This window comes from Thamnophis elegans, chromosome Z (genome assembly GCF_009769535.1).
Source record: "Thamnophis elegans isolate rThaEle1 chromosome Z, rThaEle1.pri, whole genome shotgun sequence".
Classification (NCBI taxonomy): Eukaryota; Metazoa; Chordata; class Lepidosauria; order Squamata; family Colubridae; genus Thamnophis; species Thamnophis elegans.
In genome coordinates, this window is record NC_045558.1 from 90,339,036 (window position 1) to 90,366,540 (window position 27,505).

Consider the following 27,505-nt stretch of genomic DNA (forward strand, 5'->3'; position numbering starts at 1 on the left):
CCTGTTTTTTCACAGGTTGTTATTTAGTTTTTTTCTCCACCATTGCAGGAAGTCTGACTTAAAATAGGGCTGCAGACATTAAGGCTGTAATTGCCATGTGGAAACCCTGCATTCCTGCTGTTTTTCTAGGGTGAGGGTAGATTTGTGCCTCTCCTTCCACAGCCCTTCATGTGTGTCTGGACAAGTGGCGGAGAGTGACGTGACTCACACACACAGGGCCAGCACTGATTCATGCCGGGAGGCTTTCTCCAGCCATGCTGAAGCAGATCCTGTCCGACATGTATGTGGACCCAGAGCTCCTGGCTGAGCTCAGCGAAGAGCAAAAGCAGATATTGTTCTTCAAGATGAGGCAGGAGCAGGTCAGAAGGTGGAAAGAAAGAGAAGCAGTAGCTACCATCCCAAAGCCAGCACTGAACAAAGGTCAGTGTATGACCATTTTCTTTCTTATTTCTTGTCCAGAATTTTATCGCACTTTGACTTCCAAGTTTGCCATAGGATAAATTTTGATGGTGTTATTGAATGAAAAAGCAATATTCTGTAGCTTTAGATGATGTGTGCTTTTACACAAATCATTAAAAATTTAATCTGAATAACCAACAGATTAGAAAAGTGAGTCTTTTTCCTAAATTTTAAGTATGAAGTGAGCCAAAGATCAGAATGACCAGCGAAGTTAAGCAAATTTGACAGGAAGACTTTTTCATAGTTTCCTCGTAGGGAACATCTATCCACGTGGCACTTTGTCCAGGACTCATCCCTCTCAAACACTTTGAAGCAGACCTGTCAATTATCATTACTCCTTCTTGCTGCAGGACATTGAGAACACAATAAGCCAGTTCAGCTGGCCAAGAGGACTCCACAGAAAGAATAGGGAGCTCTCCACCTGAGCTACTTCTAGTGCAATAAAAAAAAAACACAACCCCCGCAGCATTATTCCACAGGAAAAGGAAATGAAATATTGTAAATTGCTAGCATTGCCCTTCCATTCCATAAATGTACATGCACATTTGAAGTTTTTGTGGAACGGAATAGGTGAAGATAAGGAGTATTTGCAATGTGGTGAGGCTTCCTGGGAACCAATCCCATTGATTGTGGTATGATATTATGTCACATATGTTGCAACCAAGCATTTTTTTTCAACAATCAGGTTGTTGATTGTAGCCACAATCAACAGGAAAAGGATCCCATTGGGATGGCTGCAAGGCAGAGGTGGTATTCAGCAGTTCTGATAAGTTCTGGAGAACTGGTAGTGGAAATTTTGAGTAGTTTGGAGAATGGTTAAATACCACCTCTGGCTGGCCCCACCCCCATCTATTTTCTGCCTCCCGAATCCCAACTGATTGGGAGGGAATGGAGATTTTGCAGTAACCTTCCCCTGGAGTGGGGTGGGAATGAAGATTTTACAGTATCCTTCCCCTGCCATACCCACCAAGCCACGCCCACCAAGTCATGCCATGCCCACAGAATTGGTAGTAAAAATTTTTGAAGCCCACAGTGTGATTGAAGCTACATGATGCATATTAAAAAACAGGCAATAAAAAATAAGTAGCTTATTGTTTTGCACCCAATCCTTATGGCAGAGTTGGGATCAGCCAAAATTATTTACTTTTCATTCCTGCTTATTACGCCAGCCTTTTCCGCTCCAAAGTACAAATAACAGAGGTGACAGTGAGTCACTTTAGAAGTCACTTTCCTGGCCTAGAAAATCAAATGTAAATGCCCTCCCCCACCTGTTTATAGTGTGGAATATGTTACTCTTTTCAGTGGAATATGGAAGTTGGAGTTAGAGGGAATTTTATCACTGTGGAATCTTAGGGTGTTACAGTTATTTTTATTTCTATTTCTCACTGTTCAGAAGTAAAGATGAATAGAAACTGCATTCAGACTTCCTTGTAGAGGTTTCAGAAATTAAAGTCTCATGGTGAACAAAGAATTGCCCTTGTGTTTCATTCTTTTGCAGAGGATTAGGAGATTTTTCTGCAGGCTAAAAATAGATGCAAAACATAGAGGGTGATATGCTGCTGGTATCTTTTAAGTGTTTATGCGCCATGAAGTTGTTGTAGGCGCTTAGTGACCACATAGATTTTTCTTAATGATGAAACATGCTAGTTCTACATAAAGTACTTTTAAACAAAATAATAGTTGGCAGCCACATTATATGAAATAAGATGGCAAGGAAAGGAAAATGGATCCAGGAAAACTCAGTGCATCCACTTCACTGCTGCCAGCTCACCATCACCAAGTTGCCTCTGTCCACTCATAGCAACCACGTCGCCACTTACCGTGGGTGGCAGGAGGAAGAGCTGGATGGGCAGGCAAGCAAACTTGGACCGGGGACTTCCCATTTTCATATCTCCTACTACCTCCCCTGCCACTGGAATGAAGAGGCTGGGGGGCGACAGTGGCGGTGTATGGAATGGGGAGCAGGGAGGTGGTGGCCGCTGGGGGCATCCATTTTCACAGGAGACTTTTTAAAAAACAAGTTGTGATGGTCAAGATGAATGTACTTTATTGAGCTCATTGACCAGTTTTATGTATCACAAAACATGGAATTTGTGATATAAAACAGGACTATTTAAATCTTCTTCCTGTAAGATACCCATTGGTTATGATAGAGGGATTTCTCCCTATCTAATTTCATGAAGATGTTTTGCAGATGGCTTTGAAATAACAGTTAAGATAATTGAGGGTTTGGATAATAGTATTTTCCATGACCAGCATCTGCCTAAATGTTTAATTAGATGTTATCTCTATATGCTTTGCTCATTTTAACGACCAACCCATACTTTAATTTCTATTACTTTTGGGTCTCTTTAACTAGAGGTGGAACTAGGAGTTATGACTGCAATGCCATTACCCATGTCTGAAATATATTGATATTATATAAATTATATTTTTATTATATTTTTATACAATATAATTTCCATTTCTTGGAAGAAAAATTTATGTCAGCGTTAGTAAGCCAAACAAGGCTCACAAGCAAGATAGAATAAATGGTACTAATTAGATATAATTATAATTGGACAAAATCATGGAATTATATAAGAGAAATAATAACAACTATTTTCAACAATTGCACCGTTAAGCTTTTTTTCAAAAGTCTTCAGTGTTGGAGACATGTAATTACATATGCAGACAAGGCCCATTCAGATTCAATAAATAGAAGGCACAGCAAGAATTGTTCAGTGAAGATCAGAATGTACTGTGATTTATGTATTTATAAATTCCTAGAAGTATAAAATCTGATCTTAAAAACAGTGGAAGGATAATAAAAAAGACATAATTCAAAGTGCTTATATAAAATAAAAAACATCTTCCAGCGCACATATCTATAAAGCCCTATTTAAAGATGATAGAACAAATAAAAAACAGTATAAAAATACAATAATGGGGAGAAGTATGGACCATATTCATAAAAAATAAAAAAAGAATCTTTTAAAAAAATTATTACAAAATATTAAATTTGGTATGCAACTTAATCAATAATATTCAAGACAGACAAGTCATATATTACTATAATAAACATTGGAAATACCTTGAAATAAACAACATTTTACTATATGCAAAAACCCTTATTGTACTGTACTGTATTATTACTAATTATTGTTTGTATATATTAAATATTTTAATATATTAAAATCTTTAATATGTACAATAATAATAAGTAATAATAATATAGTAGAGACTTTAGTAACAAATAATTTGTTGTATTTTGCAGTTGCTTATTAAAGTCACATTTATCTTTGGATGCAAAATTTAATACTTGTTTCATACTGACAAACAGTATGGGAATTTCCACCAAGGTCCTCTGTTCCGGCGGGAACAGTATTCAAATCTGATTGGTCGAAGAGTCTGACAGCTCCCTATAAAAGGGCTGCTGCCAGACAGAGTCTTTGCTGCATTGTACATAGTTGTCATTTAATAAAGAGCTGTTTGTTGCTGAAGTCTGAGTCTGCCTCATCCATTCACCCGATCTAACACTGGCGACAAAGGTGGGATTGGAAGGCAACTAGGCACCAAAAAGGGCAAAATACAATCCAGCGAGTCAATCCAGCCTGGAGCGAAGCCAGGGCTACCGAGTCTTCAACCAATTTGATGGAAATGCTACAGAGGCAAAGCAGCCGAAAGAGTGCGCACAAAACTGTGGAAGTGCATCACAAGACTATGGAGCCAGAAGTTTCAAACAGCAAGGACGACATCTATTGCATGCGCACTGATCGCAAAGAATCGGCGCAGAAATTCAAAATGCATTTCCTGCTTTGTGCTGGCTGTGGAGGCAACTACCAGAGATCGGCTTGCCACTTCTGGGATGCCATCTGCCAGTGCTGTGAATGAAAGAGACACATCGCCAGGGTCTGCAGGAGTGAATTCCCTGAACCACCCAAACAACCGAAGGGCCAATCTGCATGCCCGAGACCGCCAAGACAAGGGACATGGCAGCCACGGCCAAAGCAGCCAGGAGTAGAACCCAGCACAACCTTCCAGACTACCATCAGTCAAGCACGCACTCCGTGGGCCAAAAAGCTGAAAGTCCCTATCCTCCTTGAGAGATCGCCATGCTCCATGGAGATTGATACAGAGTCATCATTGATGATTATGTCCTGGGCTATGCTTAAGAAGGCTGTCTGCAACTTGAGGAGGCACAAGCTGAGGGTTCCAGACCTACGCCTAAGTGACTACCAGGGAAACCAAATCCGGGGTCTGGGCCAAGGCACTTTCCGAGTGCAATTCAAGTCCTTTGACGGACTGCCTCCTGTGACAGTGGTTGGCAGAGCCCTGCAGAGCCTCCTAAGCTTGGACTGATTTGAATCCCTGGACCTGGAAGTGAAGGAATCAATGCTGTTTGCGACGAAAGCACTGAGGAGCTCCTTAAGGAGTTCGAGAACGTCTTTGGCACCGGTCTTGATAAGTATGTGGGAGCTCCAATCTCTTTTAATTTGGACCCCAACATAGCCCCTATTAGGCTAAAACCCAGGAAAGTCCCTTCCACTCTCTGCCCTAAAATTGATCTTGAAGTGGACAAATTAATTGGCCAGGGAATTCGAGAGCCGGTTGATAACGCATGCTGGGAGATCCCTGCAGTGACCCCGGTCAAGTCTGACAGGTTTGTCCACATCTGCATGGACTACAAGTGCACAATAAACAAAGCTTTACAACAAAGCTCTTATCCTGTGCCCCTACTACATTCCCTTGGCCTGGGAAAGGTGTTTGCTAAATTAGATAGGGTGCAGGCATACCAGCATTTGCCTGTAGATGGCAACATGGTGGAGGCCCAAACCATTGTGATGCATAGGGGTGCCTTTAAATGCACCTGGCTACAATTCGGTGTTAGTATTGCCCCCGGACTGTTTCAAAGCATCATGGAATGGCTTTTGCAGGAGATACCAGGAGTCGTCTCTTCTTTTGATGACATTTTGGTATCAGCTACAAATAAGGCACAACTTTTCAAAAGTCTTAGGACTGTTTTGACCAGAATTAGCGAAAAAGGCCTTCGCCTCAAAAGAGAAAAATGTCAAATTAATGTTCCTAGGGTCGAATTTCTAGGGTACCTGATCGACAGCTCTGGAATTCTCCCCCAAAACAAAAAAATTAAGGCAATCCAGGATGCCCCTACACCTTGCAATCAGACCAAGCTCCAGGTGTTTTTCCGACTCCTTAACTTCTACAGTGTCTTTCTCAAACAGAAAGCCACGGTTGCTGAGCCTTTGCACTAGCTCCTCAGTAAAAAGACGAAATGGACCTGAGGCAGAGCTGAAGCTGCCACATTTGCCATGGTGAAAAGACTGCTACTGTGGGGGAACGGGACCGGCTCATTGTTCCAACCAAACTGTTGGTTGCAGTATTAGAGGTCTTGCATGTAGGGCATCCAGGAATTGTCCAGATGGAATCTTTGGCCAGGAGTTACATGTGGTGGCCTAACATCAATAGGGAGATTGAGGAATGGGTGGCTACCTGCACACTGTGTCAGGAGTCCAGACCAGCTCCCCCAGAGGCGCCCTCTAAGGAGTGGGACTGACCTCAGTCAACTTGTCTAGGGTGCACATTGACTTTGCCGGCCCCCATTCATGGCCAAGTATTAATGATAGCTGTGGACGCCTACTTGAAATGGTTAGATATAGTCCTCATGGCCACTACCATGGCAGAAACGGTCATCAAGGCACTACAGAGACTTTTCTCCACGATGTCCTAGTCTCTGACAACGGGCCCCAATTTACGGCCATGCAATTTGAGACTTACTTAGCTTCGCAGGGAATCAGGCATGCCCTGGTCTCTCCATTGCATCCAGCCAGTAATGGACAGGCAGAGAGAATGGTGTAATCCGCTAAAGAAGCCCTATTTAGGATGGGGCCGGGAGATTGGCAAACATGAGTTGATCAATTCTTCCTCATTCAGCAGATCATGCCAAGTGCTACCACCGGGAGAAGTTCCTCAAAGCTTCTAATGGGCTGCAGCCTGAGTCTGCGTCATCCATTCACCCGATCGAACAATACTACTATAAACTTGTATCTCTAAAGGCTTAAGCCATCTAAATGGCTAAATTATTAAAGTGTTAATCTCAAATCAATATTGTAAAAATACCATTATACTCAAATAATAAAATGTATTATAATACAGTAGTACCGCAGAAGTCATGGTTACCATATTTTTGGAGTATAAGACGCACCTTTTTTCCTCAAAAAAGAGGCTGAAAATCTAGGTGCGCCTTATACATAAAATACAGCATTTTTTGCCTCCCGAAGCCCCGTCCCTTCACCAAAATGGCCTGCATAGCCTTATGAAGGCTTTCAGAGTGCTCCTGGGGGCTGGGGAGAGCAAAAATGAGCAAAAAATGGGCTGTTGTTTGCCCCCCCCCCCAGTCCCCAGCAGCACTCTATAAGCCTCCATAAGCAATAGCAATAGCAGTAGACTTATATACCGCTTCATAGGGCTTTCAGCCCTCTCTAAGCGGTTTACAGAGAGTCAGCATATTGCCCCCAACAATCCGGGTCCTCATTTTACCCACCTCGGAAGGATGGAAGGCTGAGTCAACCCTGAGCTGGTGAGATTTGAACCGCTGAACTGCTGATCTAGCAGTAGCCTGCAGTGCTGCATTTAACCACTGCGCCACCTCGGCTCATAAGGCTATGCTTGCAATTTTTAAAACAGAAAACAGGCCTGTTTTTGTAAAAAACAGACCATTTTTGCTCTTTTTTGGTCCCCCACACCCCAGGAGCACTTTGCAAGTCCCCCCAAGGCTATTCATGCCATTTATTTGACAAAAATAGAGCCGTTTTTGTGAAAAACAGGCCATTTTTTGGAGGTTTGCAGAGTGCAACACCCCCCCCCCTTTGGAAAGCTCTTTAACTGATGAGAATTACATTGATCAAGTGCTGTTCCAGCAGAAACAAAGTCTTAATGTTTGTCAGTGATTTCTTTCTCCAGCACCTGGATAAATAAACCTACATCTACACAAATACATCTAAATACATCTACCTACCTACCTACTCTTTCCCTACCTACCTACTGTATTTCTCTCCATCCCTCTACTGAATTCACCTCCAGGGCAATGGCATCATTGGTAGCCTCACACAGACTTCTGTGGCTGCGGCAGTGGCAAACAGATGTCAAACATAAATGGTGCCTGGCATCTGAGTCATATGCGCGTGGGGGCTATTTGGGGATTCTCTCACTTCCCTGTTGATTGTGGGTAAGGATAAACGCAAAATTCTTCCCTCCAACCCCAAGGGGTTCTCACGTTCAATAGCAATAGCAGTTAGACTTATATACCGCTTCATAGGGCTTTCATCCCTCTCTAAGCGGTTTACAGAGTCAGCATATTGCCCCCAACAACAATCTGGGTCCTCATTTTACCCACCTTGGAAGGATGGAAGGCTGAGTCAACCCTGAGCCGGTGAGATTTGAACCGCTGAACTGCAGATAGCAGTCAGCTGAAGTGGCCTGCAGTACTGCACTCTACCCACTGCGCCACCTCGGCTCTTTTTTCAACACCCTTGAAGGCAGCCCTTTCGTGCCCAGGAATATGGGGGGCCAACCCAGCAACCGGATTACTCTCCCTCGGGTTATCGCCCACAGGGAGGATTCTTTCAGCAGCCTAGGCAACAACAGTATCGGCAGCAGAGGGGTAACTAATCTAAATGTCTCTTTCGAGGCGGTAACTGATACTACCGCAGACCTTAATCCCTCTCAGGAATAGTTCCCCATTGGAGACAGGTTACATTTTTTCGCTGACCAATGGGAAGCCACAACCACTGATTTCTGGGTTAGGCCAAGGTCAGGTTCGGTCTAACCCTGGAGTTTGTTTCCTCTCCCCCAAAGTTTTTCCTTTGTTGCCCTGTTTCTAGCAACCCCAAGAGATGACATCTCATACAGTCAGCCATCCAGCACCTGCTGGACATTAGAGCCATACAGGAAGTCCCTGCAAACCAAGCAGGCCGTGGGTTCTATTCCGTTCTATTTGTAATACCAAAGTCCTCAGCGGGGTGGAGGGCCATTCTAGATTTGAAAGGGTTGAATAAGTATGTTAAGTATAGACATTTTAAAATGCATTCTTTAATCACCATTTTGGGAGGTATTTGCGAAAGAGATTTTCTTACTTCGATCGACCTCACGGAGGCGTACTTACATGTGCCCATCCTGAGGGAGCATCGTCAATTCTTATGTTTTTGTTACCAATCACATCATTATCAATACAGAGCGTTACCTTTTGGCCTTTCTTCTGCGCCCCGAGTTTTTATTAAAGTATTGGTAGTTCTAGCGACCTATCTGCGCACCATTCCTGTGAGGGTACAACTTTAGGAACAGGGCTGTGGACGATCTCCATCTGATGTTGAATGTGTTAAGGGCTCATGGGTTTTCCATCAATGAAGCTAAGAGCCATTTTACACCCGCAACTCGTATTCTACATTTAAGGACTTGGGTAGATATTGAGGCAGGTCAGGTCTTCCTTTCAGAGGATCGCCTTAATAGCCTCAAGCAGATGGTCACAGAGGTGTTACGCAGTCACTGGGTGCCCCTGGCTACACTTTCCAAGCTATTGGGGAAAATGGTCTCTACTATATTCATTATGCCCTGGGCTAGATTACATACAAGGGAATTACAATGATTCCTCCTCCCCTACCAGAAGTCTAACCGCAATGTTTCCTTGGCTAAAGTATCTTTACCACAGAAGATTCACCAATCTCTCTACTGGTGGAAGTCACCGGCCATTGAGAGGGGGTGTCATTTTAGGATTCTCGAAAAAGTGACGGTTAGCACAGATGCTAGCCTGTATGGTTGGGGTGCCCATATGGGAACACAAATGGCACAAAGCAATAGACCCAGGAGGAGGGAGAGAAGAGCATTAACTGGTTGTAACTGCGGGCCATCAGGTTGGCCCTGTTGAAATTTCAGGACTCCATCTCGGGGCAGCATGTCCTTATTCTGACCGATAATATGGTAGCTAAGGCCCACATTAACAGCCAGGGGGAACGAGGTCTGGTGGTCTTATGTCAGAGGCCGATGTCCTGGTCTCCTGGGCAGAGGATAATCTCTTGTCCATTTCAGCGGAACATATTTCTGGCATCACGGATTGGCTTAGCAGAGCTACAGTTGACCAAGTCGAATGGCGACTGCATCCTTGTCTTTTCAGGAGATCACGCAGCATTACAGACTCCCGATCGTAGACCTGTTTGCCACCCCAGCCAATGCCCAGCTCCTGAGGTTTTTCACATGGTTCAACACGCCTGGAGTGGAAGGAGTGGATGCCCTTCGCAGCCCCTGGCCCAAGGGTCTCCTCTATGCCTTTCCCCCAGTCCCTCTCCTCCCCAGAGTCATCCGCAGGCTCATCTGTGTCAGGGCGGAGGTAATCCTTCTGGCACCACACTGGCTGAGACGCCCTTGGTTTGCCGACCTGCAGTCACTGTCCATGGAGAGACCTTGGAGGATTCACAAGGTTGTCCCGAACCAGGGTCACTGGAACACCCGGACCCCTAGTGGCTGCAATTGACCGTTTGGCAGTTGAGCATCTCATGCTGAGGGAAAGCAGTCTCTCAGAGAGGGTCATCACCATACAAGCCTCCAGGAGACCATCAATGGTCCACATCTACAATACCACCTGGAAAAAAAATTCTCGTTGGTGTGCGGCCAAACACATTTCACTGGTTAATTCCACCATCCCTCAGGACCTGGAATTTCTCCAGGATGGTCTGGAGAAGGGGTTAGCACCTAGCACTCTTAGGAGAAAGGTGGCTGCATTGAGCACCGTACTCACCTGGGATGGGGGACAATTGCTGTCACATCATCCCAATGTGCGGATATTCCTTAAAGGTGCGGTTAATCTAAGACCACCTGCAGTGCATAGATATCCAACCTGGGATCTGGCAAAGGTCCTGGAGGCTCTGATAGATCCGCCCTTTGATCCCCTTCAGGAGGTGTCCTTACAATTCCTTACCTGCAAGGTAACATTCCTGGTGGCAGTGACATCAGCAAGACGCATATCTGAACTACATGCTTTGTCAGTGTGGGAGGACTTCTGTAGGTTCCATGCAGACAGGGTGGTCCTTAGACTGGATTTCTCTTTTATGCTGAAGGTTGGTTCCTGGTTCCTGGTAGTGTTACCAGATTTTTCTCCCAGACACGAATTGGAACACCAATGGCACAAGTTAGATGTGCATTGAGCAAACGGCAGAAACCAGACAATCAGAAGCCCTTTTTATTTCGTTCCAGTCTTCTTCCCTTAGACAAAAAGGTGGCTACTATTGGCAGGTGCGTCAGACATTGCATAGCAGCAGCGTATGACTCATGCCAGGAGAGGGTGCCAGCGGGGGTAAGGGCCCATTCTACAAGGAGAGCTGCCACCATGATGGTGTGGGGGACACAGGCTTCCCTGGAGGAAATTTGCAAAGCTGCTACGTGGACTCCTCCGTCCCCTTTCATCCACAATTAGAAGCTTGATAAGTTCGCATCTGCAGACGTGTCCTTTGGCAGATGAGTTCTGCAGACTGCTTGGTTGGGCGGGTCAGTTTCGGAACAGTCAATTGCCCACCCTTGAGGATGGTACAGCTTGGGTATGTCCCATGCATGGATGCTATCTCCACCCTTATTGAGAAAGGGCATTGGTAACTTACCTGATACGCCTCTTCTAATAAGGTGGAGATAGCATCCAGCCCCAGCCCAGGATTTGACGGTTCCTTGTTTCTACGGGGCTGTTTTTCGGTTCTGAGAAGTTTATCTCACCAGGTTGACGATGTTCTTTTGTCTACCTTTTCTATGAATCACTAAATTTGATCTTGTTTGGATAACACGTGGAGTCTGTCTTTTTTTCTTCGCCAGAAACTGAGTGGTACCACTCATGGAGGCAGGTTATATAGGGGTAAATTAATTAGTAATCAGACTCAGTCCAATCAGAGCACGGACAGTGTCAACCCATGCATGGATGCTATCGCCATCTTATTAGAAGAGGCGTATCAGGTAGGTTACCAACTCTCTCTCTCTCACTCACTCTCTCTCCCTCCTTCCCTCCCTCCCTGTGTGTTTACAGTGTATACAGTAAACACACACATACACATACACGTATTTATGTGTATGTATGTAATAATAAAATTATATCAACCTCACCCATTCCTAAGAGATCTTTAAGAGGTATGTGTAAGTACACCAGCGTGCTTACCATCCCTGTCCTAATATTTTCTTGTATTCATATTCATTTCATGTATTCATAATCAGGTCTCTACTTATATCTATTATCTAATTCATAGATGACAAAATAAAAATAAATTTAAAAAATAAAATAAATATCAGTGTTTAAGAATGGAGGAAATGGGATAATGGATATTTAGTAAAGTATGTGGTGTGCTATCCTTTAGAAACAAGATTTACAGAACATCCTCAAGGTCCAAAAATGCAACTATTAAAATGAAAATTTTCTTTCTCAACCATAATTAAATTAGAAACAAATATTGTAATAAATAAGCAAATGAAGACAAGAGCAGAACTATCAGCTTAGGGTCCATATGGTATCTTTGGAATTTAGAATGCATCTACATGCAAAGGCAACACAGTGATTTGATCTCTGATTCACCCTACCATTATTTTATATCCAGTGTTCAGTTTGGAACATGAATTAATCAACTTACTAGCCCATATCAATACAGGCAGCAACAGGTGTATGGATGAAGTTAAATTTATTATATGAAAGCTTTGCTCACAATTGGTTGCTAATAGTTCTTATTGTTACAGGACAGTTTTGTATTGTTTATTTTACTGTTTGAAAAACAGTATTGTTTTATTACGAATGAAGGTAAATGTACATGTTCCAAGATCGTGTTGCAGGATCCGATCTGGGTTGGTCACTGGGATTAAAGATTTTGTCTTCCAAGCTGGGCTCCAGCACGTCTGAAAGCTCGGAAGACAAACTTCTGATCTCAGTGACTGACCCAGATCTGATCCTGTAATTTTATTGGTTAATGACTACAACAAAGTTTCTGTCTGGATGAAATTACTACAGTTATTTGTTAGTTCATGTATTTTGGCTTTGTTTATTCTAGCATTAATCTCAAAAGTCTCTGAATAGATTTCCCTGATATACAAAAATATTGGATCTCCTTTTGACTTTTTTTTAATGGAAAGGCTAAATGGGTGCCTTTGAGTTCCTTATGAATTTATATAATTTCTAAATTCATTTGAGCTTGTAAAATATTGGAGGCCACTTTGCCATTCCATTAAAGAGTCAACCAGATGGAAGTAGACATGGATGGTAGAGGAACCTGGTAAGCTGAATATACAGCAGATTACTCATAATTTCATTGATGTTAAAATTTATTTATTTATTTATTTATTTATTATTTATTTATTTGTCTTGTGTGCTGCCCACTCCCGGAGGACTCCGGGCGGCTCACAAAAGACAAGGAAAAGGGGGGAACGAGACAAAGACAACATATTAAAAACAAAACCAACATTCACAATTTCCGTGGAGGTAGATGCTTCTCAGCTAAAACATTTATATTGTTATCTTGCAGACCATAGAAAATCTGTGCAGTGGAAGCTTGGTGCAGATGGTGATATCTGGGTATGGATAATGGGAGAACACATACTGGATAAACCATATGACCTTCTGTGTAGTGAGATTCTTGCTGAAAGAGTGAAACAACAGTCACTTCATCAAGTAGAGGCAATAAGGTTAGTAGTACAGTCTTCCAAAACTGAAAACAAATACATCAAATCTGTCATTAAAAGGAATTTAATTTGTAGTTCTTTTGCTCTGGTATCCTGTCTAATAACTTCGAACCCTAAACTAAACAATAAAGAGGATAAAGCATACCCCTGTCTTGTTCCCTTCTGGATTTCAACTGGTTTTGTAAAATTTCCATTCACCATGATTCAAACTTTCTGGAATGTATAGATGGATTTTAGACTTTATAAAGCCCAATCCAAATTCCACCTTTTCCACTATTTTAAATATAAAGGTCCAGTTCAAATTGTCAAAAGCTTTTTCTGCATACAGAAAAAATAATGTTACCTGTTTATCCCTACATTATTGTAAATATTCATTTATATTCAAAATTACTCTTATATTATCTTTTAGTTTTAGGTAAGAAACTATACCGGTCTTCATGTATATAATCCTATAAAACTTTTTAAAGTCTTTCAGCTAAAATAGATGTAAAAAGTAATGACTACAGTCATTATTAAGGAGAGAGATTCCATATAGTTCTTTACAGAAGTTGAATCCAATCCACCTTTGGGCACTAGAGAAATGTAGGCAGAAGTAACTTATCTTCAAAAATTTTATAGAATCTGCTCGGGGGGGCCATCTGGTCTGAGAACTTTGCCAGTGTTTTAGCTCTTTTAATGGCTTCAAAAGTTTAATTACTTCAAAAGTTGTTATTGGACTCTGAAATTTGCTTGTAGGTTTCGAATAATTTAGGAAAATTTTTAATTGTTATATACTCTCCCATAGTATCTAAAGAGAAATGTTTTTGTTATCCATATAAGTCTCATTCCACTCTTGAAGTTTGGTTATCATTGTTTTTTTGTCTATTTTCTTAGTTTGTATGCCAACCATCTCCCTGATTTATTTGCATATTGAAAAAAGTGTTTCATATATTTAAGTTTCTTTTCAATATTTGAAACAGTGAATAAAGAAATTTGTTGCAATATTTGTATTTGTTTAAATATGGGAAAACCTTCTGGTTAGTTATGGAGTTCCCTCTGTTTCAGTTGAATTTCTTATAACACCTTTTGGATTTTTTTTCCTTCCATTTTCCTCTTAAATATTGTATAAAATATCCTCGTATCACAGCCTACACATTTATGATGTAAATACACTGGATTATGGTCAGAAAAAGTTTTTGGAACAATAATGGCTTTAGTTGCTTTGTAAAACCAAATATCAATTCTAGAAAAGGATTTGTGTTTCTGAAAAAAAGGCAAAGTCTTTTGTTAGCCCATTTTTACATTTGCAAACATCAATTAAACATAAAGTATCAGTCAGCTTGAAGAATGTTTGGGGCAATTTCCCTTGTGTTTCTTTAATTCCTTTATCTGGTGATCTGTCCAATTATGGGATTACTACCCCATAATAGTTTCCAATTACACATCAATACTGAAAAGAATAGGAGAGTAAGTGTTCAGACAGATGTTTAGTACACATACACACAATATATATGATATGACAGGATGCTTTCAATTGTCCCTCTATGGAAAGTGGTAAGGATAGTGAAAGGAAGATGTGCTCTTCTCATATGATGCAGAAATGCAGACACTGCTATGCCTGCTTTACCAATGTCTCACTGTTGAGCAACAAAGTCAACCTGCTCGACAGCTGCACACTTAAAAACTTGATATTACTAACCACCTCCATATTTGAATTGTTAATATTGTGAGGTGTATGGCTGTGCCTGCCTTTTTTGAAATCAAAAATGATCTGTTTTGTTTTTTCTTACATGTAAAACCAGACTGTTTTTATTATACTATCAAACTCTCTATCTCCTCCCAGTAATCACCCTCATTATCATATTGATAAGGCCCACGGCTGTTGTATCCGTGGCACGACAAAACCGCGGTCCACTAAAGTGCGCCCGATTAAAGCGCGTACCTGACATCAGCAGCAGCGCGACAAATACGACCGCGGAGAAAAAAGGGCGCTTTAAAAAGCGCTTTTAAAGCAAGCCGATTCACGTAAAGGTAAGGGTTAGGTTTAGGGTTAGGGTTAGGGTTAGGGTTAGGTTTAGGGTTCCGTTAAGCGTTAGGGTTAGGGTTAGGTTAAGGGTTAGCGTTAGGTTAAGGGTTAGGTTTAGGGTTAGGTTTAGGGTTAGGTTAAGGGTTAGGTTTAGGGTTAGGGTTAGGTTTGGGGGGGTTAGGTTTAGGTTTACGCTTTAATTTTAACTTTACTGCTCACAGTGTGCTGTTTTCGTCGCGCTGTGATGACATCAGGTACTTGCTTTCGGCGAGCGCGCTTTAGCCTACTGCGGTTTTGTGGTGGAACCTGTTGTATCATCTGCATACTTCACAATATGGTTGGTAGCAAATCTTGCACAACAGTTGTGGGTCAACAGGGTGAATAATAGCAGACTTAGAACACATTTCTGAAGAGAACCTGTGCTCAAGAATACGGTGTTAAAATATTAATCCCAACTCACACATACTGGGGTCTAACAGTGAGCAAAATCAAGAACCCAGTTGCAGAAAGGAGTATTGAAGCCTAAAAGACCCAGTTTATCTCCTAAATGCTGAGGAATTATCGTATCAAATGCTGAACTAAAGTCAACAAATATCATTTGCATATGACTATTTCTTTCCTCTTAAGTGCTGCAAGATCGGATGAAGAACAGAGGAAATAGCTTGTAGGGTAGCATTTTATAAGTTAAATGAAGTCTCTACACAGCAGACTGACAAGAACCTTAAAGAATGTGGAATGAAAGAAGGAAGACAAGAGGGCACCATTCATCCTTAGTTTCAGCTGTGAAACATTCAGGACAGGAAGAATAAATCTATATGTGATTAAATACAATTGGAGTTCATTATTTAGTGAAATAATATTTAGGCAGGGTTGTTGACAAGTCCTTGAGGCAGGTAGAAGTTCTGTGTTAGAACTCTCCCATTAGTCTTCATAACTGCAATTAGGCAGCTGCTAATGATTGACATTTCAGTCCAAATGCAGATGCTGGGGGAAGAGGACATTCAGTTTTTTTCTCCAATATCCAATTCTGTAATTTTTGTAGCAAGGCTATCAATAGTTTCTATATCAGAGAAGTGCCACTGATCAGAGAGGAGAAAGGAAAGAAACAAGCAATTTCAGTTATATTGATATGAATCTTTCATATAATTTAAATGTGGGAAAATATTAACAATGATTTATGTGTCTTGGATAATTTAAGAACCAGCCTACCAGTGAATCACTTCAGTACTATGTAACATCCATATTTAGGTTATGAAGGTAGAGATATAGCTGCCTTTTTTTACTTTAACTCCTATTATAGCTTCCTGTATTTACTGCATATGCAGGTAAAAAACAAAATTGTTTGAAAAAGCTTCTGTTTCTTTGAAAAATTATTTTTTTTTTCTTATTTTATATAAGAACACCAATGGAAAAAGCTACAGAGAGTTCAGTATCATCTCCTCCACGGTTTCTATCAGAGCTCCAACCTGGATTTGAAATACTGCAAGACAATAAAGAATTTGTCCAAAGAGCTGTACCAAAAAGAGTGGAAAACACACCAGCTGTTGGAAATCGCAGAAATCTAGAATGTAGCCAGGTAATGTTGTTTCTTACCTTTCAAACATTAAAATGAAAGCTAGCTGAGAGGGAAAGAATTCCATTGTGAATCCAGTGAATGATGCTTTTATGAGTTACTTGAAGTTTCAGTGAGCATTCAAGTGAATCAACACTAATGAAGGTTAACTTGCTTGTTAACAGTAGCTGCAAACCTAAAAAGCCTATTTGTGCCATAATGCTCAACCTATGCCTCCTCCCATTATAGATGACACAGTTGTAACAAAAATTGCTGCAGCAAGTGTAATATTATGCATTCTGAAAATAATAATTTGAATTTATATGCCAACAAATGACATAAAATGGTTTTATTTGCACTGTATACTTAATTGATGGGACACGGTGGCTCAGTAGCTAAGATGCTAAGCTTGTTGATCAAAAGGTCAGCAGTTCGGTGGTTTGAATCCCTAGCGCTGCGTAACAGAGTGAGCTCCCGTTACTTGTCCCAGCTTCTGCTAACCTAGCAGTTTAAAAGCATGTAAAAATGAAAGTAGCAAAATAGGGACAGCCTTTGGGGGAAGGTAACTGTGTTCCATGCGCCTTTTGCAATTAGTTATGCCAGCCACCACATGACCATGGAGACATCTTTGGACAGTGCTGGCTCTTTGGCTTTGAAATGGAGATGAGCATTCCCCCTAGTGTTGGGAACGACTAGCACATATGTGCAAGTGGAACTTTTACCTTCTATACTTAATTGGGTCAGAAGAGGAAGATTGTCATGCAAAGCCTTCAAGATAACCAGTCCATTTTATTGAGCTTAATTTTTTGGGGGGGACTAAACTAATTTCCCAAAATCGTTGCTCAGCAGAATTATTTGAATATTAAATCTGTTCCAACATTTGCAATGAAAAGGATATTTTTGAGTGGACCTGCAAGATTGAGACTATAGGTACTACATCCCTGTATTTTAGTTTTACTTCCACCCCCACCTCATGGCTGCACCAGATTGTACTAAAAGGGGGGCTAAAATAATTGGGGAGGAACATTTCCCTCATTACTGTTATTTTTCTCCTCTATCCTAGAACCATTTAATACATAAAATTAGATACAGTCTTTCTGTCAAACATTTTTATTACTTATTTTTACTTATATTGAATAGTAATTCATTAGAGTTTAGAGTAGACAGGTTACCTTTTAGATAAAAGCAGGAATTTGTCAAGAGTAGATTTTCAGTGAAATCACTTAGTAGAACTAATCTACCTATATGTTAATGGTTAAAACAAAGGCATATTTGCCAAGGAGGCTAGTTCCTAGGTCACCTGGACTGGTAGATAAGAGGAAAACAAGGCCATTTATTCCCTTCACTGATTAAAGAAGGTAATCAAGAACTGGAAGCAAACACTGGAAAAAAGCTGTTAGTGAGCCTTATACAGCTTTATAATGGTTATAACCACAATGGTTTATCAACAGGGAGTATAAAATAGAGGAATCTTCTGCAAACTTAAAAAAAAAAAAACCTTTATTTTAAATGTGTTACATTTTTTTTGGTATTTTGCTGTCACAAACTGCAAACTAAGTTTACTGTACAGTAAGTTCTTAAGGAACATAATAACTCAATATTGAGAAGAATAGTATCTTAACAGCATCTGACAGTGCAAAATGTTTCCATGATCCTTTCTGTAGTCAAAAAAGCTGGCAATGTCTAACTAGCCAGAGCTGATTTTTAAAAAGCTAACTACAGTCGGGTCTTTTTAGTAACTAGAATGATCCTTTCCAGGTGATCCCAAGGCTGTAGGCTAAACTGGAAGGTTGGGGAAAGCGAGCAACAAGAATAAGAGTAACTGAGCACAGGGGAGAGTTTTTCTTAGAACTTACTTCACTTATGGTCATAAGAATGGTGAAGCAAGCTCATTTCTTTGTTCTTGTTGAATTTTGTTGAGAGAGAGACAGAGAGGGAGGAAGGGAGAGAGGGAGGAGCTCTTTTTCTTACCCCAGCTCCTGTCCACCTAGCAAATTAAAAGCATGCAAATGCAAGTAGATAGTTACCATTTCAATGGGAACATGACAATGTTCTTTGCCCCTTGGCATATAATTATGCTGGCCACATATGCACAGAAGTATCTTTGGACAACACTTGCTCCCTCGGCTAAGAAACAGAGATGAGCACTACTCTGAGAATCGGATATGACTGGAGCGGGAAACATTTACCTTTATTTATTTCAGTTTCTTTAAATTTTTAAGATTATGCTTAAAATTGTCTTTCATTCAGGATTGAAGTCAGGTTCAAGCAGCATTTTCAAATTTGTCGATATGAAGGTCTCTAATAGCTTAGAAGTAGTTAATGAACTAGTCCCAAAAATGATCAGAAATGAGGTTTGCAAATTTAACATTAGCATATTACATGCAATGTTACTTCTTTTATTCTGGGTGAATATGAGTAGTTTGCTTTTGAATACTTAGATATTAATTTATTTCTTGTCTTTTTTTAGCTTACCTATATTGCAAAGAATTCAGGGCAACGTATAATTTCTCTTCTCCGTTTCACAAAATTCTGTGAGGGATGAGCCTGAGAGATAGTAATTGGCTCAAAATTAGGCAATGAATTGCCAAGTAGGGAGGCATTTGAATCAAGCAGGATCTACCAAAGGATTTTACTCTCTTACCCCCCCCCCCCAAATTTGATATATACTGTATATATAATGTGGTCTCTAGTCACATGTATTTTAGCATTAGTATATTAGCACCTGTTTTCAATAATTATATGCATTTCAAGTCTGCAAATTGCCTGCATGCCTCCACAGTTGTGTTGGATTGCAAGTTGGTTTGTGTGGGTAATATATTTCCAAGTAGAATCTGAACCCAGTTTTAATCATCCCTTCCTGCTGACTCCAGGTTTCATTAGCTTTCTATTTGTGTAACCAATTAGGCCTTATTTTGCAGCTACATCTCCTCAATGATGTCAATTCCAAAATAAAAACTGTGGGTGGTTATAGTTGTGAAAGTGAACAGTAAAAAGTAGATGGGTGGAGGAAGCAAATGGAAAATCTCTCCCTCCACTGCCTGTAGTCAAAATAGAAGAGGAATGAAAGGCTATTTCACAACAGATCAGGTTCTACATTTTTGAGAATACTCCATCTGTGACTTGATAAGAAACACATAAAAATATTTGGGTAGGGCAAAGTGTAAATAAGTTGGAGGAATGGTTGGGAAATATTTTGCTGAAGTCAATAAACAGAACTGAAGAAAATCTCCCACTATAATTTTGTTCCAAAGGTTCTTCAGTTCAAAGGTATTTTCAATCAACAAAAAATCCTGTTAAAATGGGACTGTTGCTGAAAGTAATTTCACTGAAAACCCATTTATTGAAAAGAATTAGAAAGAATATTGACTCATAAAGCTTGTGGCCATCATTGTCTATTTATGTTAATGCTAAAAGTATGGAAAATAATCAAGATGATGGTGAGTTCTTTCTCTTTTTTCACATCTCTATGATAAACTGGAAATAAATACAAGAAGATTGCCATTCCTTTATTCCTATCTCATTGATCTAGGCTCCTGTGACTAAACTAAAAGATGTGGAGCAGATATTGGTAGACTATTGCTCTAATTCAAGCAAATCTAATTTTCAGCAGGTAAGGAAACAAAACAGATCTCTATGGCCATATATAATGCAAAAAAAACTTTTGTCTTCACGTTCATGCCATTTTCTGTAAGCAATCAAACTCAAATGCAGTTAAAAAATAACCCAGCATGCACTCATGTACATACTCAAACTTTCATTTCCAAATGATCTTATTAATTTATTGTCTGTGATGGAAATGGGCAACAAATGGTGTTGCCAAAATTGTGACGGGCTGTGAAAAAGAGATTTTAAATAGCGACTCTCTTGGTACATTTTCTTGGCAAAACATCTAAGGTCCAATTAGGGAAGACAGATATATTTGAATCAGCAATCACATTTTTTCAAACACAATACTAATTTCTAGTATTATTGATTAACATACACTATCTGCTAGGCTTTTTCAGCTCAGACAAGAAAAAGCAATAGCTATCATTGAATGGAGACATTGGCTCTTAAAGTGGCTTGGACCGTGGATCACTCTGCTTATCTGTTTAAAAAAGCCTATTAAAAAGCACCCTCTACAGGAGGAGGGAGGAGAACGACATGCCTCACCCACATCAGGAATTTTTAGGCTCTTAACCCTTACTTAACTCTGCTCGAGTGATCATAAAACACCTAAAGTCAAACTAGATGAGACATGCTGTTCTCCTGCCTCCTCCTGTAGAGGACGCTTTTTAGAGGCTTTTTTAAACAGTTAAGCACTAAGCAGAGTCATCCACTGTGACTCTGGCAGCAACTAGTTCAGTCTTTTTCCTTTTACATTTTTTTTCTTTTCATGATGACAGTGGTGAGGCTCTGCCTCCCCTGACTGCACGTCACTGATAGAGGAGCTGGTAACCTTAATTTCGATCTGCAATTTAAGTTTTCATTAAATCACCAAGTTATGACAACATACAAAACATATGTTTCTTATAGGATCAAATGCCACAACTATTTATGAAGTCAAAATGTGAATTATTAGCATGGAAGAAATTATTGGTACATTAAAGGAAACCATAATTGTTGTCTATCTTTGACAGACTAGAGAAATGCCAATGAAGTCGACCATCACCGAGACCAGAATGAAAGAAGAAATAACTTTACACAATCCTTCTGAATCAATTCAAAAACTGGACAAAGAAGATCGTAACTGGCTAGAATCTTGTGCGGCACACTAATATTGGCCCTTTTATATGACCATACTTATGATTTTGAATGGAGAAAGGATATTCAAGGCCAACTATACAGAATAATACTTTCCCCTCAAATTGTATACACTTTTAGCCCTCCAAGGAATCCACCTATCTGGAGAGCTATGTTGACTAAATCAAATACCAAGTTGCAGTGCTGTAGCACTGATCAGACTGAAGGCATGTCCACCACTCAAGGTGTCCACTGCGCATTCTATTCCCCAATCCCTTAAAAGCATTGTGAAGCTGATATGTGGTTCTCATCACTCATTGCCAACCTCAAAACTTAGAGAACAGTATTAGGATGAGAGAAAGGTGAAGGGAGGTGAGGGTTTCTATCAATGGAGGATAGACTCCCCAAAAGCTATGCTGAGTTGTAGTGCTTTACGAAAAAAAAGGAAAGGGGAAAGAGAAAGGAGACAAAGCAGTTCTTCTATACAACAAATTGGCTGTACTCGGGATTTGAGCTAATGTCATGACAATAGGCAAGTTCAAAGCTGATTCTGAATTGCTGTCCCAAAACTGCTTTCATTATGGAAGTTCATTTATGTACCAGAATAATTTTACATGTAGTTTATTCTCTCTGGCTTTCTCCCTCTCATGGGCATGATTTCATAATTAGGTACTTCTGGTTCTTGAAAAAAAGGACTGGGTAACAATGTTCCTTCTCAATTTCAGTACGGAGGTCCAAAGCAGCAGATGAAAGACGACGCTCCCTTGCCAAAAATGCACGAGACGACTACAAGAGACTCTCATTACAGGGCATCCGCAAGGACAAAGCAGCTAATGTTTCTCAAACCTTAAAGAAAGAGATGCAAAGAAAGCCACTCCCTCCACCTCTTCCACCAAAGCCTAAAAACCTTATAGCTAAAATAGCTGATGGGAAACCAGAGAGGTGAGTAAATTAGTGGGGGTGGGGAGTCACTGTACTGCTGAAAAGACATATACAGAAGTGGTGGGATTCAAATTTTATATTACTGGTTCTGTGGGCATGGATTGGTGGGCGTGGCATGGATTGGTGGGCATAGATTGGTTAGCAGGGCAGGGGAAGGATACTGTAAAATCTCAATTCCCACTCCAGGGGAAGGATATTGCAAAACCCCCATTTCCTTCTGATCAGCTGGGACTCGGGAGGCAGAGAATAGATGGGGGGGGGCAGTCAGAGGTGATATTTACTGGTTCTCTGAACTACTCAAAATTTGTGTTACCGGTTCTCCAGAACTGGTCAGAACCTGCTGAATGCCACCTCTGATATACATCCAAAGATGACTCTGCTGAATATGATATTTCTTCTTTTTCTAATTGTTCTATGAAATTGGACTGGGAACAATAAACCTCTATTCATTCTAAATGAATAGAATAGAATGAAAACTTTATTGTCACTTTAAACGTACACTAATCAGCATAAATTAAAATTAAATGGTAATAATCATGTTTGGAACTGCTGCAAAAGAGATCAGAATTTGCTTCTTTATATATTTCTTTTTCTTTTCTCTTTCTTTGACTTTTACTGTTTTCACTTTTCAACCTTTTCATACCCGTATCTTTTTTTTGGTTTTCTAATTTTCTTTTTTGGTTTCTATGATTTTTTTAATCCTGTACAATGTTATTTTTCAATAATATATTTTAGGCTAAAGATTAGCAGGTTTTTAATGCACATTTCCTAACGTGTTTTTTTCTTCTGCATTAGAACTGAACTTATATCAAGCTAAATATTTAAACCACCTATTCTTTTGCTATGGCAGAAAACAGAGCTTACAAAGATCTATCTCCAGTTCTACTCAGGAGAGTATTGTTCGATGGTTTAAAGAAGAGCAGATCAATCTCCAAGCTGGGTTTGAGAAATCTATGGATCAGATAGCACCTTGGTTTCACGGTACTGTACAGCCATTGACTTATCTCAATCAAAAGGTATAGAATTCAGCCTGAGAGCAGTGTAAGATGGAGCATTTACATGTCTATTGACATACTCTTTCTTTCTAAATTGAGCACCATCTTCCCCAACATGAAGACTTACTGTATATTACACCCAGAGACATATATTTTCCTTCTCCTTGCCACCGATACAGAGCAACAGAGTGGTTTAAAACTTGTACTCAATTATCTGGAAATGCAATTCATTTGATTCTAAATATTGCAAGCATGGAACAATTCCATTAGATGCAAGAATATCATGCCTCATTTCTTCTTGTCTAGAAAGAGATTGCAGTTAGGAGAATTGAGAGAACTACCAGACTAATAAGAAATATCACATTTATGTAAGGGGATAAGAGTTTCAACAAAATAAAGAACATTTCTATTAAATTTCTCCTATTTAGTATGCTAAACCAGGATGTTTCAGTGCCAATCAGAAAGTTTTGATTTGTAGAACAAACATTTATCTGAAATCCAGTTCTTAAAATAGGAAGAAAAGTCCTGTAAAATTATATTAAAATTCCAGTTATTTTTTTTAATAAGGAAAAATAAATACAATAGAAATAGTTTAACAAGTTTCAAACTAGATCTCCAAAAAGAAACAATCTTGTTTAAAGTTACAGATTACTCATTTACATTTAGAATATTAGTTGCAATTATATTATTACAAATACTGCAAAAAAATATTTCACGGCTGAATCTGATTTGGCCATTTTAATTATAAGTTATGGGTCAATGGCTACAATACAATATTCTCTTTGATACAAAAGATACCATAAGGATTAATTTCTATAAAGTTTTTCCAGCATTTTACAACCATTCAAAGTTACAATGGCCATGGAACAGATGCTTGATGGCTGGTTGTGGAATTTTGCAGTAACATGGCCACAATATTTGCAATATTTTTGCTTATTTGAAATGAATGGGTTTGTTTAATGACCACTGTTCATTTAACATTAAAAATTAAGGCTAGAAAATTATTTTCAGTCATGACTGAAAATTATTTAGTAACAATTTATGACCAGATTTCCAGTCCCATTTACATTTACAGTTGTAGGTCAAGAACTATCTCTATTGATGATAATTTTACAATAAATAATCTAAGAATTCCTTGCCCAGGATCAGCCATGAGCCTTGGAAAAGGGGAAACTATGAGAAAATCAGACCTATATCTTCAGTACACTAAGATGAGAGCAACATGTTTTTTGCAGTAATGAATGGTTCTTGTAATGATTATTTACATGGATTTTCAATTTTTTTTCCAACCTGTATTAGCTATGGCTGTTAACTTAAAAGAAGTAAAAAAAATTGGAACCCCTGCTGCCTGCTTCTCGGATACATGCAGAATAATGAGTCCTCACGACAGGGGTGAAATGCTACCATTTCAGGCTGGTTCACCCGAACTGGTAGTAAAAAATGCTAAAAAGATTTCTGACGATCAGCTGTGCCACGCAATTTATATTCACTAGAAAGAAGGAAACCCTGCTTTCTAGTGAATCTAAATCACGTGGCACAGCGGTCCCCCTCCTTGCTGTTCTTCTTACCTTTGCAGACTCAGAAAAGATTTCTTGGTGCCTGCTGTGTGCATGTGCGCAAAGTGTGCATTTCACACATGTGCACAAAGCAAACTGATAGCAGACTTCAGAGCCTTTCACCCCTGCCTCACAAGCACAAACACCTGCTATGTAGACAGGGCTTCCGAATGTCAGCTGACAAGTCCTGCCTTTTTTGCCATATCTTTGAAAAATGGTGTGGGTGTTCCTGTATTTAAGAAAAGTGGGTTATTGGTTTTTTTGCCTTTTAATCTGTTAGGGAACTCTAAGGTTCTGCAGAACACATTTTTTAAAAAGCAGACTATGCAGTATTAACTGGGGAAGTGGTCAAGCAAATGAAAACTCTGGACAAACAATCAGATAGAAAGACTTTTTAGAACATGTTACCCATGTAACACATGTGGTACTTCCTTATTTATATTGTTTTTGTTTTGAGAACAGGTATTTTAACCACCAAAAAAGCAGAAGAACATCTGGAGGGTTTGGTACCTGGAAGCTTTCTCATCCGAGTCAGTGAAAAAGTCAAAGGCTATGTTCTCTCCTATTTGTCAACTGAGGGCTGCAAACATTTTCTGATAGATGCTTCTGGAGATTCATATAGTTTCCTTGGTGTTGACCAACTCCAGCATTCAACATTAGCTGACCTAGTTGAATTTCACAAGGTGAGTCTCTTATTTTTCAGCACATTCTACACAAAAATTAGATGTTTCTGTAGAATGTATACAGTACAAACGGAGGGTACCCCCATATAATTCTAAAAATTGCTTTAAAAGACAGGTTTGAAATTATCATCACTCATTTCAATCAAATATGTCTCTTTCCATTACACAATTACAGGCCAATTCCAAGTTAGAAGGCAAAATGCCTATTTAGTCTGTCCTCTGATCACTTATCCATTCATACAATGCTCTTGCATAATACTATACAATATCAGATGAGATGAGAGCTTTCTGGAAAAACTAAAAAGGGCAACATGTCAGCAACTGTCAGCAAGTCCATAGCCAAATGATTGAGCAAATGAGAAAATGCCAATTTACCTTAACTGCAGTAAGCTCCATGAATTCCTGGTGCTTGCTAAACAGCATTACAGGGTCAGTTCTGAAATATTGTTTTGAAAAGTCTCTATGGTAATTTTTAAAGTGAGGAAATGTGAGCTATGAAAAATACATATCATTGGAATAGCCTGCCTCTCAGAGTTGAGGGTGCTCCATTATTGAAGCCTTTCAAGAAAATATAGGACAACATTTGTCCAGGAAGGTTTAAGGAAACATGCCTTCAGCAAGGAATTGAACTAGAAGACAATCAAGGTCTTCTCTAGCCCTATGATTTTGTATTGGCTAGTGCTTGCGATGTCTTGATGAAATCAGGAATTATTTTGTGATTCACTATTTTACAATTTACCCTTGTAATTCACTAAACCTATTTCACAATTTCAGAATTAAGCTCCAATTTAATTTAAAAAAAACAAGTAATAATATAATTTGCTTTGCTACCTAATATGCTTTGAAGCCAGTTGTAAATAACTAAACAGTCATTAATTGAAGATAAAATACTATTTTTACTGAAGTTCAGATCTTTTGGAATACAACTTTAGAAAAGTGAATTCTTATCTGTGGTTCCTTTCTTTTTTAGGATGAGCCCATTACATCATTGGGGAAGGAACGTCTTCATTACCCCTGTGGACAACAAGGACAGTTACCAGATTATCTTAATCTTTTTGAGTGATATTGTCAAGTGCAAGAAAATCAGGAAGTACAGGCAGTTCACATGAATATAAAGGTTTATTGCAAGCTAATGCTCTCTACAAGAATCTGAACTACTAACAGACAAAGCAAATAGGTGGTAGATAAGAATGAAATTCAAAGTGAGTTGGACTTAGATCTCTTGCGGACATAAAGGGATTTGAGATTGATGATGCAACAATCTCCCTCAGGCTTAGCCTGGTTATCTCCTACAGATATTCAGAAAATCATTTACCATATGGAGGACGTTTATGGAATGGGCAGCTGCTGACATGGAGCCAAAACCCTTTAATTAGTACAATAGTTCCTTATCCATAAAATTATTATTCAAACATGTTTGATAAACAAAAACTAAATTAAATTAAACAAAAATTGGGATTAAAATCCTAAAGAAAGCAGCAAAAAAATAAAGCTACCATTACAGGCAATTGTGCTAATGAACTTTCTTTGTTCAAACTGAAACCTGACTGCATGAATTGCTGTTAAATGAAGTTATAAGGAACTATTCCTAAGCACTGACATTTGACATCTCTCAATACATTCTTGAAAGGTTTGTATTTACATTTATAATTATTTTATATCTCTACACTTTACTATATTGTAAGCTACTCAAAGTCATCTCAAGTCAGAAGATGAGTGGCATTTAATATTAATAAATAAAGAAAGAGACGTGGTGGCTCAGTGGCTAAGACGCTGAGTTTGCCTATCAGAAAGATTGGCAGTTCGGTGATTCTGTTGAAGAAAATGACAGGCTTTAGACTTCTCAGGATACAGAAAAAGTTAATAGGCAGCCAGGTTCAGAAAGTTAGCAAAAAGGC

The 27,505-nt window shown here is 39.5% G+C and overlaps 1 protein-coding gene across 1 annotated transcript; it reads left to right on the forward strand.

The window, feature by feature from the left end:
* Nucleotides 1-27,364, forward strand: SH2D4A (SH2 domain containing 4A). The gene is made up of 9 exons (XM_032237416.1): nucleotides 1-420; nucleotides 12,993-13,152; nucleotides 16,553-16,730; nucleotides 20,239-20,319; nucleotides 21,329-21,452; nucleotides 22,157-22,373; nucleotides 23,224-23,354; nucleotides 25,387-25,607; nucleotides 26,578-27,364. Exons 1-9 carry the CDS (start codon nucleotides 255-257, stop codon nucleotides 26,668-26,670), a joined length of 1,371 nt encoding a protein of 456 aa, XP_032093307.1. The 5' UTR covers nucleotides 1-254; the 3' UTR covers nucleotides 26,671-27,364.
* The last annotated feature ends 141 nt before the right edge of the window (nucleotides 27,365-27,505 follow it).